The sequence below is a fragment of the Armigeres subalbatus genome, chromosome 1, assembly GCF_024139115.2.
Source record: "Armigeres subalbatus isolate Guangzhou_Male chromosome 1, GZ_Asu_2, whole genome shotgun sequence".
NCBI classification, from domain to species: domain Eukaryota; kingdom Metazoa; phylum Arthropoda; class Insecta; order Diptera; family Culicidae; genus Armigeres; species Armigeres subalbatus.
This window is the reverse complement of record NC_085139.1, coordinates 264,234,042-264,248,823: the sequence shown is the minus strand read 5'-3', so window position 1 is coordinate 264,248,823 and position 14,782 is coordinate 264,234,042. Positions and strand designations below refer to the sequence as shown.

At 40.6% G+C, this 14,782-nt stretch overlaps 2 protein-coding genes across 2 annotated transcripts in view; one reads left to right on the top strand and one right to left on the bottom strand.

The window, feature by feature from the left end:
- The window catches only part of LOC134207272 (surfeit locus protein 4 homolog), a 29,562-nt gene extending 22,915 nt beyond the window's left edge, over positions 1 to 6,647 (bottom strand). Inside the window, exons 1-2 of the mRNA XM_062682997.1 lie at positions 6,470 to 6,647; positions 6,134 to 6,343 (exon numbers count right to left, since the gene is read on the bottom strand). Of these exons, the coding sequence (XP_062538981.1) occupies positions 6,134 to 6,190 (57 nt within the window). The 5' untranslated portion in view covers positions 6,191 to 6,343; positions 6,470 to 6,647. The remainder of the gene's footprint in view (positions 1 to 6,133; positions 6,344 to 6,469) is intronic.
- Positions 6,648 to 12,123: 5,476 nt separating this feature from the next.
- On the top strand, positions 12,124 to 12,782 carry LOC134213503 (ubiquitin-like protein 5). Its single transcript, XM_062692620.1, has 3 exons — positions 12,124 to 12,280; positions 12,345 to 12,483; positions 12,616 to 12,782. The coding sequence occupies exons 1-3, from the start codon at positions 12,242 to 12,244 to the stop codon at positions 12,657 to 12,659; spliced, it is 222 nt and encodes a 73-aa protein (XP_062548604.1). The 5' UTR covers positions 12,124 to 12,241; the 3' UTR covers positions 12,660 to 12,782.
- Positions 12,783 to 14,782: the final 2,000 nt, after the last annotated feature.

Here is a 14,782-nt window from a genome sequence, read left to right as displayed (position 1 = left end):
ATAAACAAAAACTTAGCGGAGGGTCAAAGTGTGATCGTGAAGCTAGATACACTAGAGGCTCTGGATGAGCATATCGACGAACGCTTTGAATTCGAACAACGGTACTGCAAGGCAAAGGATCCAAACTAGTTGGCATTGAACGATTCGGTACACACTCCACAGCAACATGAAGCAAACTTCCACCTCCGTCTGCCAAAAATCGATCTGCCTATATTCAATGGGGACTTTTCACGTTGAATTTTGTTCCGGGACGCATTCACATCGATGATCCACGTGAATGGCGATATTCCCACAGTCGCCAAGCTTCAATACCTCCTCTGATCTCTCGAAGGTTGCGCTTCGACTTGGGATGGTCTTTTGAAGAGGTACGACAATCGCAAATATCTCAAGAAGCAACTCTTCAAGGCGCTAAAGGAGTTACCCGCAGTGGAGCAGGAGTGTACAACTCGCATCCACGGTTTGGTTGACGATTATCAACGCCAAACTGGACAAACCGGTGGAATATTGGGACTTGCCACTAATCTACCTGCTCTCGTACAAGCTGGATCACGGCACACTACGCGCCTGGGAGGAGAAGACTAGCACAGGGAATATAGGAAGCAGCTCTACGCATGTTCCGAGATATGGAAACAATTCCATCAGCTCCAGTTCGATCTACCGAAGAAAGTCTATGCGAAGAACACTACGTTGCTACTACGACGCGCAATTTCGCAGGGCGGTACATTGTGCGTCTTCCGAGGACTGAAGATCCCGAAAAGGTTCTCGGAGAATCAAGGTCGATTGCCGATCGTCGCTTCCTGAGCTTGGAACGGCGACTAGATAGAGATCCTGCTACCAAGGACTCATACCACCGATTCATGGAGGAGTATCTACAACTTGGTCACATGCAGGAGATACCAGAACCTGTAGATGATTGAACTTAACACTCCTATATCCCCCACCATGTCGTTTTCAAGGAATCCAGCACGACCACGAAGGCCATGGTAATTTTTGACGCGTCATGCAAGACCTCAGTCGGTTATTCTTTGAACGACACGCTTCTTGTTGAACCTGTTGTCTAGCAAGACCTCTACTCCATTTAGGGAGTGAGTGCTAGTAATGGACCCCGTGCGTATAATGGACCCCTGAACAAAACCGAGAGTTTACGCGTGAATCTACAATTTCCTGCCAACTTCCATAGGATAAAGTTGCTTCACTTATCAAGGTAGTAGTTCCACGAGATTCCGGACACAAAGCATTGCGATAGTAGCATACCTACGTCGAGAAAATGTACAGGCAGGTATCGATCATCCCGACGATCGCCATCTTCTCCATATCGTAAATGTCCGTACGATCCAATCACTACGTTCGCCATCGACCAGGCAGAATTCTATCCTGCTGCTGTCGACCCAGTGGTGGAAAATTTCTACATCGATGATCTGTTGTCCGCCGCATCTGACGTAGAATCCACCAAAGCAATTCGCCTTCAAGTCACTGCCATGCTCGGTTCCGCTCGGTTACGCTTCAGAAGTCTTCCATGATGTTCCGCCATAAGACCTGGCCATCCAACATCTCCCCGATCTGCAGGACGAGCAGATGATCTCCACGCTCGGCCTATTGTGTGATCCAAAGGCCGACAACCTTAGATTCAAGGTAGAAGTACCTCTTCCGGCGGCCATCCTTACCAAGCGGAGGGTTATGTCGTACATCGCCAAGATTTTCGACCCACTGGGCCTGACCCATGCAGCGTCTATGGGCATTGAAGCATGACGGTGTTCTCTGCGAGTGGGATTATCCAAGGCCGGGTCAGCTACAACACAAGCAGTTCCACACCATGCTCCACATTCTAGCTGCAGTGCAAGTTCCTCGCTTCGTGTTTTCGTCTGTCGGTGCTACTATCCAGCTCCTTTTTTTCGCCGATGCGTATGGAGCTTACTGAGCTTACTTACGGTTTATCGACACCAGCGTACCTAGCTGCACTCTCCATTCGAACTCCATTCGGACAACGCCACTATCTTCAACGGGGCTTCGCATGCACTCCAATCACAGGGTGGCCACTCAATTTCAATTTTGGAATTCCCGGTTTTTTCCCGGTTTTCCCGGTTCAAATTTTTGAACTTTCCCGGCAAGTGTATCGAGAAAAGATATGATCGAGGAATGAGGTGTTGTATTCCTTTGACAAATCAATCTGTGGAACAACCATCCTTGTTTTACGCGACATTTTTTTCTTCATTTTATGTGACTTAAATTCACCATTAAAATCTGTGGAATTGTATTACAATACATTCTAAATAAATCGTAGAAAAAAATATGGTAATGTGTTAGTAAACCGTCCATTAAGCAAATTCCACTGTGACGCTTTTTTCAGTAACAGGCTTGGCTGTTATAAGGGAACCGCTCGTTCCTGCTCTACACGCCATGGATTTAATTCCAAATCGTTTCCATATCCATCCTATAGGTACCTTCATCTTGACCATTCTAGCAGTCACTGTTAGAAGTGAATCAAAGCTATGCATTCGTTTTTTTTTCTATACCATTGGCATTGCTATCAATTATTTTTCATTGTAAATTCTTATTTGAAAGATAAACGAGATCATTATATAATTTTGATCCAAATTTTGATTAATATATGTTTTCATATCATAAAGCATTTCTATTCAATATGAGCTCAAGGCATTCGTATTCCGTTGTTATGAACTTGCTCAAAATAACGCCTTATCAAGTTAAAAAAAACATGCTTTAGGAACTTGAGATAGGATTGATTTAAGAAATATTAAATGATTTCAAAACGTTCATACTTGAAATCGGAATCGAATTCAAAAACAAGAAATATTTTTGTCAGATTTCTCTGAGAATTTTAAAGCGGATTTTAAAATGCTTGATGTTTTTAAAGAAAGCATTTTATAAGAAATGGAGTATCGCTAATGGTTTTACAGACCACCATGTGTTCGAAAAAAAATCTTAAATTCAGATATACTTCTAAGACTCCAGTTTAATATCTTAGAATGATTTTTGATATTTTGGAAATTCTGTAATGCTGATATAATTTTCTAAAATTATCAATTAGATTTATAGACGGTAAGTGTGTTTTCTTGAATAGAAACAATTTAGAAGTTTTAACTAAGAAACATATAACACTAAGCAGATTTAAGAGCTAATGTATTTGTATTTCGAGAAGAAAGCTGGGATACGTGAAAGGATCTTAGAAGCAAAAGGGTTATCGATTATGATTTCTTCAATATTTGAACTTAAAAACTTATTCCTGAAATTTCTGAAATCTCTGGCACTTAAGATTAGTTTTTATTTATTTACAGTTCTTTGAAAATCTCCTATGTAAATATGTACATTATGTGGAAGATTTTGATTTGAAAAGTGTATCGGAAGTAACCACTTTCTTTCGATGGAACTCACTCATAACCCTCAATACCAAGGGCAAAATCTTCCAGAAAATCCGGAACATCTTTTTAAAAGATTGATAAATTTCTGTAAACATAATTCTTGAATTAAGACGTGATTTCTAAAACCTATGATTGTCAAGGATTTTCTGTGTTGTTATGCTGGAAACGAAGAAATTATTCAACTGTTGAGAAACCACGGAACGTTTGGGATTTCTTAACTCATAAAAATATACATCCTAATAAAAAAAACTATACTCAATCCAGTTGAAACCCGAAATTGGGGGCTAGCGAAGTTGGATTTTTCTCACAATCTGTACGTTAAACCTAACTTCGGAAGTGGTGCGCTGAATAGCGCTTCGCGATATGAAAACAGCGCACCAATTTCGAAGTTAGGTTTAACGTACGGATTGTGAGAAAAATCCAACTTCGCTTTCCCCCAATTCCGGTTTTCAACTGGATTGAGAATATAACAATTTGAAAACAAAACTCATTCAAACAGAATTTTATGAATCCTAGAATTTAAATAAAATGTAAACAATTATACGTCCAGTAGGGTCTCCAGTAGCCTTGCGAGCAAAGGCGTAGGATTGCCAATCCGGAGATGGCGAGTTCGATTCTCGGCCCGGTCTAGGATGTTTTCGGGTTGGAAACATTCTCGACACCCTGGGCATAGTGTATCCATTGTACTTGCCACACAAGATACATACTCATGCAATGGCGGGCATAGAAAAGCTTTCAATTAATAACTGAGGAAATGCTAATAGAATACTAAGTTGAAAAAGCTAGGCCAAGTTCCAGTTGGAATGTAGAGCCATTGAAGAAGAAGAAGAAGAAGTAACGACTAGGGCTCCGAACACGAAATCACCTGGAAGCTTATTCCACCGCGAGCACTACACTTCGGAGGCTGCAGTCAAATCGGCGAAGAATCATCTGCTGAAGGTGACCCTGACCCCAGGACAATTCCTTGTCGGAAGCAATCTCCAAGTTCCGGAATCCAACTGGAAGGAGACTGCAGATAATCGTTTGGACCACTGGGATCGCATCCAGAAGCATCTGCAGCAGATCTGGTCCTGGTCTGGTCACGCTTGCCACACATTTGTCATTTATTAGCATTAGCATTAGCATTGAGCAATTCGCACAAATTCGTAGGTGGTTCAAGCCAAGACTATTGTACGAGAGTAGCATTACCCGTTACCACAGATAATGATTTGAGACTAATCACTACCTCTTAGATGAAAGCAATGCACTCTCCAATAGACTCGATCTGTCCTGGCCACGTCCTTGCGAATGCTGAGGAGGGGGAAGGATGGTTAGTTGGACTAGGTGTCTAACACCCAAAACCACCCACGTGGCTACGCCACTGACCGCTGCATTCTTTTCTGCAGGTGTGCATCTTTTTCCACCGCATCTCAAAAATCATAAGCGTCAAAGTAGATACTACACATGTACATAAAACTTCCAGGGGTCATACTTATTTCTTACATATGTACTTGGGAATTTGAATGGATAACCAAGTCCTTGTTCTTTTCCGTGAATACGAATAATGGGCCAAACACAATGGATACGTTTGCGTGCGTTTTGACAGTTTTCTAATGGCAAAACTGTCAAAACGCACGCAAACGTATCAATTGTGTTCGGCCCATAAGAAAAAAAAAACAACGATTAATGGAGATAGTTTTAATACGACTTGTTATGTCGAATGTTAAAGTGGAATGACATTAAGTTGGTGAAAAAAGTTGATTCAAAAGTATAAGATTGCTAATGTCGTTACTGTTCGCGTGACTAACATCTAGGTAACTTCGACCTGGCAGCCAAAGTACCGGTACTACAAGTGTCAAACTGATGTTGCTGATGAAACCAAACATGCACTACACGTAAAAAATTTAATGTTGTTTATTATTAATATTTCTAATACTTTTTTGCCAAAGCAGGCGCTTAATGACATGTATAAGAAAAAACTTATACATCGCATTAGTCACATACATTCGGAGACTTATACTTTTCATTAACTTATGAATGTAATTAGCTTTTTGATATGGGATCATTCATTAGGTGGCATAATGAAGGGTATAAGTATTTTCGAATGGTTTTTTGCCAAAACATATAAGGTTATTTATTTACGTGTACAACATGATGCATGCATTATGGCCAATTGAAGCTTGTATAGCATAATTTGTCAGAAAAATTTGAATGACTACAGCGCCACTAGCGTTCTAGTACTTATGCTTCTACTGTGAAAAACAACAATTAATTATTGTTTCAGTTGTCATCCAGCTTGCTATGTTCCATGTCAAAAACCTAATGACCATCGAGGCGTTCAAGCTCAAAATAAATAAAATTCAAATCCGTTGTTATTAGATTAACTTTTCCTTTGTTCTGCATTATTATAGTTTATTGAAAATAAATTTTAAATTATTAAATTGTTCTTCCTTGACTGTAAAGGTAATTATGTAAAGGTAAGTAACAGATCCACGTATAGTTAATAAATAACGTCTAACCTTCCTATTTCAAATTTTAAACAAGCTCATGCTTTCACTTTCCATATTTGCAACGATGCACAAAATCGATGTCAACGTTTAACAACCGAAGAGATCAGTGCCCCTGCCAAGTTGGCAACCCGGCCGCTACCCTGATGTTTTTTTTAAACACGATTATTTTGCATTTTTCGAGTCCAACCTGCTGACCTTTACCTCGTCGCGACGCACGTCAACAGTACGCGTCACACCCCACACTCCCCTACCCGCATAAACACTCACCTGGTCCGCAACGTCTTCGGTCTTCTCCAGATATTGGTTCGGTATGTTCATGGTCATGCACTGTGCAGGCGGCCAAAAGCAGCAGCAGCAACAAAGTCAACTAGGTACTTCCAAAACGCACTATCGGTCCTTCTGGTTCGGCCTTCGACTAATCCCTTCCACCTTTCCTCTCTCGCAGCAGACAAGACGGGTTCGTTTCACAATCTTTCACTGTTTTTTGGATTCGTGTCCAAATCACCATCGAACGAAGGTTCGGAGAAAGAAGAAACACACAATCGTTAATGAACCGAACGTTTCACGCCGAAATTCTACGGAATCCGGTCCAAGTAAACCTACCGCCAGCAAGCGCACGGTGTGGGAATTTCCTTCCCGGCCGATAATCCAGAGTTGCACGTGAAATTACTGGGGAAATCCTCCGTTGCGTACGGGAGCCAGACTTTCTCCTGTCATTAGGCGATTCCACTCAAAACTTGAAGAGACGGCTCGATTGCTCCACGGCGGGCGAGCAAGCTGTTGATGTGTAATTATTGCAGCTTCTTGCAGTTTTCCTGCACAGCCCAGCGGGCTGCGATGACGTCGGCTGTCAAATCACCGACTGAGAGCCCCAGCGAGTTCAAAAGCTTATGAATGAATTGAATTAAAAACTCGCGTAACAACTTGATGGATCCTGTGTTAAAAATTGGGCCTGCAATTCGATTTGGGTACATTATTTTATTATTTTGTTAAGAATATTGGAAAGAAAGTTCTCGTTAAAAAAAGCATATTTTGATAAAACGACAGCTTCATCATCCTGAACGAGTCAATTATTTTACCGACTAAGAAATCCAAATGATCAAAATTTAATTTTAAATTTTAAAATAAACGGAAAATGATTTCTTGATTTTTTCGATTTTTTCAATGCATACACTCAGAGATATAATTAATCTAAGAAAGGTTTAAAATTAAACTTATTTGTTATTTCCTCAATTTATAATAGTTTGGTATAAAAATGTATACTATCTACCATTATAATCTATACTGTGGCAATATAACGCAAACATATTCTGCTTTCGCATACTGTCTGCTGGTATTTTTTCCGCGCGTGATTTGTTTCAATCTGGTCTCCGCAAATTTCGATAAAAAGTTGAACAGGTTAAAAATGTGAGAAACTGTGAGTTTTAATGTAAATCCTGTAAAACATGGGAAGTTTATTTCAATTTACTCTTTGTAGATCCGCCATAAGACGACCGGAAAAGTAAAACTCCACACTGCGAAATCTGAACGCAATCCGAACCCGGTATGAATTAGGAAGTGATCAAAATAGACCGCCTCATCGGAGAAGATTTCCCGCTTGCATCGAAACTACGAAATCAGGATATGTGTCCTTTGCTAGTAGCAGAGCGTTTGGTGTTAATTGTGGAATGGATTTCGTAGAAAATTTCTGGGACGAATCAGTGAATTTGATCTGCAAGAAGACTTTCGGAAGTGCAAAAATAGTGATTCAATAGTATCTGTAATGTCCCAAACGCAATGCCGACGGAAACGGCAGATTTGGCTGAAAATGTATGGGCTAAATGTCTAATCTTGCCGTTTCCGAGGCCGTTCCGCTGCATTGCGTAGGGTGCTTGAAGGACAGGGGGAAGAGAGTATTTTGGGCCGCAAAATATTTGACAAAAATTCCCTCATATGTATTTATTGTATGCTGATTTAGGAACCAATAAAGAGGAAAAATATTTATTTTTACTTTTTTACTTTTATTTAGATAAGTACAATAATGAAAACAAACCAACATAACCTCAAAACATTGAACCAGATCCAAAAAAGCTAAATAGTAATAAATCTGATTTATACTAAATCACAATATTCTCAAGTTATACTATCTAGGTATTGTTGGATCGAATACGAGTTAGGGGTCAACCAGGCGAATAGTCATTTAGCATGACTTTTAATCTATTTGGTATTAATTTATTTCTGAGTGTACAAAAGTAAGTGGAATAATATGATTCCAATCGCACTAGCAAAACACTGCAGGGCGCTTCATTTTAACCTTTTATAGTTTGACACCAACATTTCAAAATGGCAAAACTGCCTTTGTAAGCAAGAGCTTCTCACGTCACTGGTGGACTAATTTATGTATTGCTTTTTGCATTGAAACTTTACAATGACATTTGCCTTCAGCGACTGACCCAATTGGGACCTAAAATGAAGAATCGATATTCGATTTTCTTTCAGGGAACGATGAAGGTAATCATCCTGAACGCGTCAGTTTTTCTTTCGACTCAAAAATCAAAAAGAACATTGTTTAATTTGAAATTTAAAAAATAGATTAAAAATGCTTCCTCGACATTTTCGGTCTTGTTTGACTTACGGAATAATATGATTCAAACGCACTAGCAGAACACCGCAGGGCACTTGACTCAACATTTGACAGTTAAAGTATGGGTCTGACGTTTCGGGCTGATGGTTCATTCGTTCTTAAATGTTGCACAGCCCAAAATTTGCCTTAAAATGTCTTGAACACAAAATAGTAGTTTGTGCAACTGCAGTGAACGTTCGCTAATTGGGGTTTTTCTAGTTGGGGCGCTTTTTAGTTGGGGGTTCGCTAATTGGGGCGAAACCCAATTAAAAAGCAGCTAAACGTCAGAATGTGATGTCAAAAACGAGCTGACATTTTGTTTCCTTGTTTCGCGGGATCGATATTTTCTGGCGCGTAAAATTTTCCTTTGTTCAATGCAAAAAGTAAACAACATTGACGCTTGTCAAAACGCCCCAATTAGCGAACGGCATTCGCTAGTTGGGGTGAGGTCGTGCCCCAATTAGCGAACGGTCACTGTAGTTGCAAAAAGATGATTTTTTCAGCACGAGTTGTACGTTTATCCAACGAGGCTTGTCGAGTTAAGGTTGGTATCGTGTTCAAAACAAATTTCTTTTTCTATCTCAATCACATGTTAAATTCCGTTTACTGAATCGGAAAAGTAAAGAATCGAAACAAAATTCTTTCAACAGTATCCACCTGACCAGAGTGGATGCAATTAAGAGTGGCGACATGTGCCGCATTTGACAGGTTTCCTGCTCGTTTGGAACACGATTTTGTATGGGAATGACAGATGAATTTTGTTCCAATTATGACAGTGTCGCCACTCTAAATTACATACACTCTGCACCTGACAATAACAAAAAATAAAATTGGAATTTGTAAGGTTCCCACGCAAAGTAATAGGAGCTGTCACTTTACTTTCGGAAAAATATTCTGTTCGATTATTCCGTAAGTACAAGTGACATTTTGCTCCATGCAGATCAGTTGTCAAAATTCCGCATGGTAATATTGAACAAAATTCCGTAACCTCTCTACTTTTCAAGTCGATACTGGCCTTTAGATAAATACTACGAGTGCTGAAAAAATCAAGTTTTGCAACAAGTTGCACACGCTATTTTTTGCAATGACGGAAAATGGGCTTAAACATGATAAATCTGTACCAAAATGGTACAATTTTATTCACTCAACAGGACAAAACTTGCCATAAAATCATGTTGCTGCAGAAAACAAACAGATTCCATGTTATCATGCCCCATTGTGTGCTCGACAGACCATAAGGCGATAGATAAACCTGCCTTTGGAGAATTTGATGTCATGTCCATCAAATTATTTCATTTATCACGTGACACAGAGAATACACTATTTGAACACTCACCCAAGCCAATTTAACTAAATGTGGTCATGTAACTATTGTTCTAATGCTAGTTTTCCATTATAGCGCCCAAATGAGTGCTTTAATGGATTTTATGCAAACCATTTGAGTTGCATAAAGTTCATTAAAGCACCCATGTCATTGGTATGGAAAAGTAGGCCGTTTTATCACTCAAACGCCAACTGTAAACCAGGTATTATGATCAGGAATTGCAAAAATATTATTTTAAATGATTTAGAATTTTACCAGCATTTTTCTGACATCGGTTCAAGTATTTTGGGCCGATGCACTATCGTTTGCAAACATAAACGAGGTAGGGTTTTAGGACCCAGTTTGATAGTAAATTATCCCACCAGCGACGTGAGAAGCCTGAGAAGCTCATGTTTACAAAAGTGGTTTCGCCCTTTTGAAATGTTGATACCGAGTTCAATGTATGCGACGTTTTGATTAGCAACACGACAACCAGAGACCGGCGGAGTGAAAAACTGTCGAAATGGCAACGTATAAAAATGCATGAAATCGTAAAAATAATACACTTGGACTTTTTGCGTGCTTCTTATGGATGCAAAATGTAAGCAAGTCGAATTGGAACTGCTTTTGACGATTCGATTGGAAACAAAATGCCGTCTTCGCCGATCTCTTATTCTAGTATTTCTAGTTTGGGTCTGCACGGACATTTGAAAGTACCCATTAAATGGGCATCAAGTACCCATTTTTTAAATGAATACTGAGATGTCAGAAAACGGGTAAATTTTTCGTAAACAAAAAAGGGTATTTTTCTCCCATGTCAGAGTTTTGATTCTGGGAGAAATAATGGGTAAATATTAACCATATCAGTTAGGAAAAAAAATCATGATTGCAGAAATCAAAACCAAAAACTGGTAAGTTATAAAATCTCTTATGCATTTATTTATCGGTGCTTATCGTAAGAGGTATATTTACAGGATTCATCGCTTCGCGTGTTGGAAATCAATTTCCGTAGATGCAGTTTTATTATGATTCCTCAGCTGCAGCTGAAGGACCAGCAACTTCCGGAAATTTCGCTTGCCTGCTGTTTATCCATACTTCAAAACATTGCAGATACTCGGTTGTGGGTGAACGCAGGTGCATCTTCACTACTGCTAGAAAATGGTGCACTTCCTGATGCACTCTGTTCAATAAAGCTACCATCCTCGGCTTCCAGTGAACAACAAGACAAGGATCCCGATGAAATAAATGCTGAAATTGGAACAGCCGCTGGCTGCAGTGGTTATTTTCAAATAGCTTCCTTTGAATGAATCTATTCGATAACAGTGTTGGGTATTAAACAAATAGGGGAAAATGCAATAAAATGTATTTTAATTAACATTCCACTATTTTGTTTCTATTATCATTATGATCATAACCTCAATGTTTCCATTTACAATAAATGGGATTTTTTTACCCATTTCTTAATTTTCAACCAAGTGGAAAATTTACCCATTTTATGAAGTTCAGTGCATGTACTCATTAATGGGTAAACGCGATTTACCCATTAAATGAGTTATGCCGCTTTTGTTTGAAAATGGTGAGAAAATACCCATTAATGGGTATTGTGCTTCCAGTTGAAAACCGAAGTGAGCTCTAGCGACAATCGAGTTTTCTCCCGTTTCCTTTTGTCGCAACTGCATCGCGACTAGTGCGCATCTATCCCACCGTCATGCGCCATTATGCGCACTAGTCGCGACGTAGTTGCGACAAAAGGAAACGGGAGAAAACTCGATTGTCGCGAGAGCTCACTTCGGTTTTCAACTGGAAGTACAATATCCTAAAGCTTCCGTGTGATTGTTTATTCGTTCTGAAATGATGCCTTTTAAGCAACAGAAGTTGCTCAGCATAAAACGTCTCTCAAATTTGTGTTTGGGACTTAATATTAAATGATTCTTCTTCTTCTTCTTATTGGCATTACATCCCTACACTGGGACAGAGCCGCCTCGCAGCTTAGTGTTCATTAAGCACTTCCACAGTTATTAACTGCGAGGTTTCTAAGCCAGGTTACCATTTTTGCATTCGTATATCATGTGGCTAACACGATGATACTTTTATGCCCAGGGAGTCGAGACAATTTCCAATCCTAAAATTGCCTAGACCAGCACCGGAAATCGAACCCAGCCACCCTCAGCATGGTCTTGCTTTGTTGCCGCGCGTCTTACCGCACGGCTGAGGGCCGTCTTACCGCACGGTTATAGGTTCTTTTAGAAAGTCAAGCGAGGTTTTCAATCAATCTGCGGAATTACACTCACTGGGATGTTCACCTGGATGCGACCCTGGATAAGTCCTTTTCTATTATTGACGTTTCTCGTCTAATTCTAAACAATAATCTTTGATAATTTTGGCAAACGTTTTGCTAGATCGTGTGAATTTTTGACCAAGCAGCATCTATAAAATAATCGTTTTATTTCCATTCCAATCCGCTACAAATATGCTGGAAATCACGTGTAATGATCGTCTGGGCAAAAAGGTAATTAAATGTTCTTGCATCCTGCATTAAGTTAAACTATAAACAAATACGTAAAATGTTTCAGGTACGCGTGAAATGCAACCCGGATGATACGATCGGCGATCTGAAGAAGCTGATTGCGGCCCAAACGGGAACCCGTTACGACAAAATTGTGCTGAAAAAGTGGTACACGATCTTCAAGGATAATATCAAACTTTCGGATTGTAAGTAGATAATAAATTCATATACGCCAATTTTAGTACAAATAAATCCTTCCTTCGATCCAAAAAGAGGCAGAAGAATTTCATTGTACTTTTGCTGGTATGAATTTGATTTTAATAATTTCTAATTTTCAGATGAAATTCACGATGGCATGAATTTGGAGCTATACTATCAATGAATAAGACGCAGAGATGCTTTTTTTAATTCTCTTTATTTAATCATTAGTTCTAAGATTGACTTTTGTCTCAAGCTAATATTTGTGTTCTGTCGGGGAATGTAAATAAAATTTGAATTTAACAAATTATTTCGATTCCAAGATCTGAATTTCTATTCTAGCAATATTATTAACATGTTTCCATGCCCTTTTAGAAACATTACATTCGACTTATTTACATACAGGCGCTTATTCATAATGATGATCCTGCAATAACGTCTATCACTATGCAACACGCGAATCATAGCAAAAACGCCTAATCCTCGCTTCATATACTGCCGTGATTCACGGCATGTAGGTAGGTAGGGGAGAATAATGCAAAACGCAACCTTGAGGCTAATAACCCAACTAACAAAATCACTCATATCGTAACGGCTAAAAAAGGCACGTTTCCGCTGATTTCCAAATGACGGAAGAAACAAAACCAGGCGTTACGACGGCGGTAACCAAAACGGAAATGGGAATCAAGCCAGAGATAGAAACGACGATGGTGCAACAGAAACGGTGTTGGAAATCAACCGGGAAGCGGACAGGAAGGTGCTCCACGATGTACAACGCTTCGTGCGATTCAAGAAAAGCAAGATGTTTGCTGGCGGAAAGCTCCAATCAAGAGCAGTTTAGCAGCACCGCTTGAAATGTTTTCTGGGAAACGACCAAATCTGTCCCATCTAAATCTAAATCTAACCAACTAAAATTCTCTGTTGACTTCCAATTGTTCCAACCCTCACAGGTTCCAACCGTTGTTACCAACTTTTTCTTCGTCCTCGTCTTCAATACTAGACCAACATTTGAAAAGGGCGTAACAGCCAAAATTTATTCCGTCTGATTCTTCGTCCACATATATAGCTCAAGTGGACGAAGTATCAGAAGGAATAAATTTTGGCTATTACGCCCTTTTCAAATGTTGGTATAATTATGCATCATCAGCAGACATCGGCATAATGAACCAGTTACACAGGTACCACGAAATCGAGGATGGCCGGTTTGTTTGTGGTAAGTTTCGTACCACCTCTATTGAGAAAGGGAGATGTTGCGGACAATTAGGGTAAAGTGCTCAATAGTGGACCCTCCAGCCATTTTTTGCATTATTACAGCACAATGTAAGCATCGTATAATAGTACACGGTTCTGTAAACAGCTTTCCAAAATCCGGTACCGGCCCACCAGCAGGCTAAGCCGGTGTAACGAGAGCGCGATGGCATCCCAGCTTGCGCTGTTGAATGCGTTCTGCACATCAAGTGTCCCTAACGCACAGTATCGAAAACCTCGCCTTTTCTGTTGGATCGCTTTCTCGGCGGTCTTCACCACCGAGTTAATAGGGTCCAACGTGGACTTGCCCTTGCGAAAACCGAACTGATTGCTTGACAGGCCGTTCGTACCCTCTGAGTACGGGGTCAGCCTGTTGAGGTTGATCCTCTATAGGAATGTGCCCTCGTGTCTATAAGACAGATTGGTCTATACGCCGATGGGTCGCTCGGCGGCTTCCCGGCCTTCGGCAACAACACCAATTTCTGCCTTTTCCATCTTTCGGGGAACTACACTAATCAAGGCATATCTGCATAGCTAGCCTGGCCATGTTCGGGTTCGCTTTGATTGCTGCCTTGAGAGCGCTGTTCGAAACTCCATCAGGCCCTGAAGCTTTGTTCGGTACCCGGGATTTGGCCACCGCTAGTAACGGGACGAGACGGGAAGAGTATACCTCGATAATCCTCGCCAACCTATCCGGTGACCGTTCGGGGGGTGAAAAGCTCCCTTTGGTCATGGCCATAACTATATCCTGTAGGCGTCACCACACGGATTCGCGTTGGCTCCTTCGCATAGGTTGTCGAAACACGCTCTCTTACTGCTCTTGATGGCCTTGTTAAAGGCCAGTTTCGCAGCTCGAAATACATCACGGCGGTCCGCTCTTTCATCCTCGGTGCGGGCACGTTGCATCCTTCGGCTAGCCTTGAGGCAGGTTGATCGAAGGGCTGCAATCTCGGGACTCCACCAGTATACCGGCCGTCTGCCATTTCTCGGCAGGGCTTTCCTCGGCATGATGGCGTCACACGCGCGTGATAGGACAGCTACCAACGCATCCCTGTTTAT

What these genes read in the sequence shown, in the direction of transcription:
- LOC134213503 (XM_062692620.1), top strand. Translation starts at nt 12,242, where the DNA reads ATGCTGGAAATCACGTGTAATGATCGTCTGGGCAAAAAG. An exon ending in ATGATCGTCTGGGCAAAAAG is followed by an intron (nt 12,281 to 12,344) that starts GTAATTAAATGT and finishes AAAATGTTTCAG; the next exon opens with GTACGCGTGAAATGCAACCC. An exon ending in TAATATCAAACTTTCGGATT is followed by an intron (nt 12,484 to 12,615) that starts GTAAGTAGATAA and finishes TCTAATTTTCAG; the next exon opens with ATGAAATTCACGATGGCATG.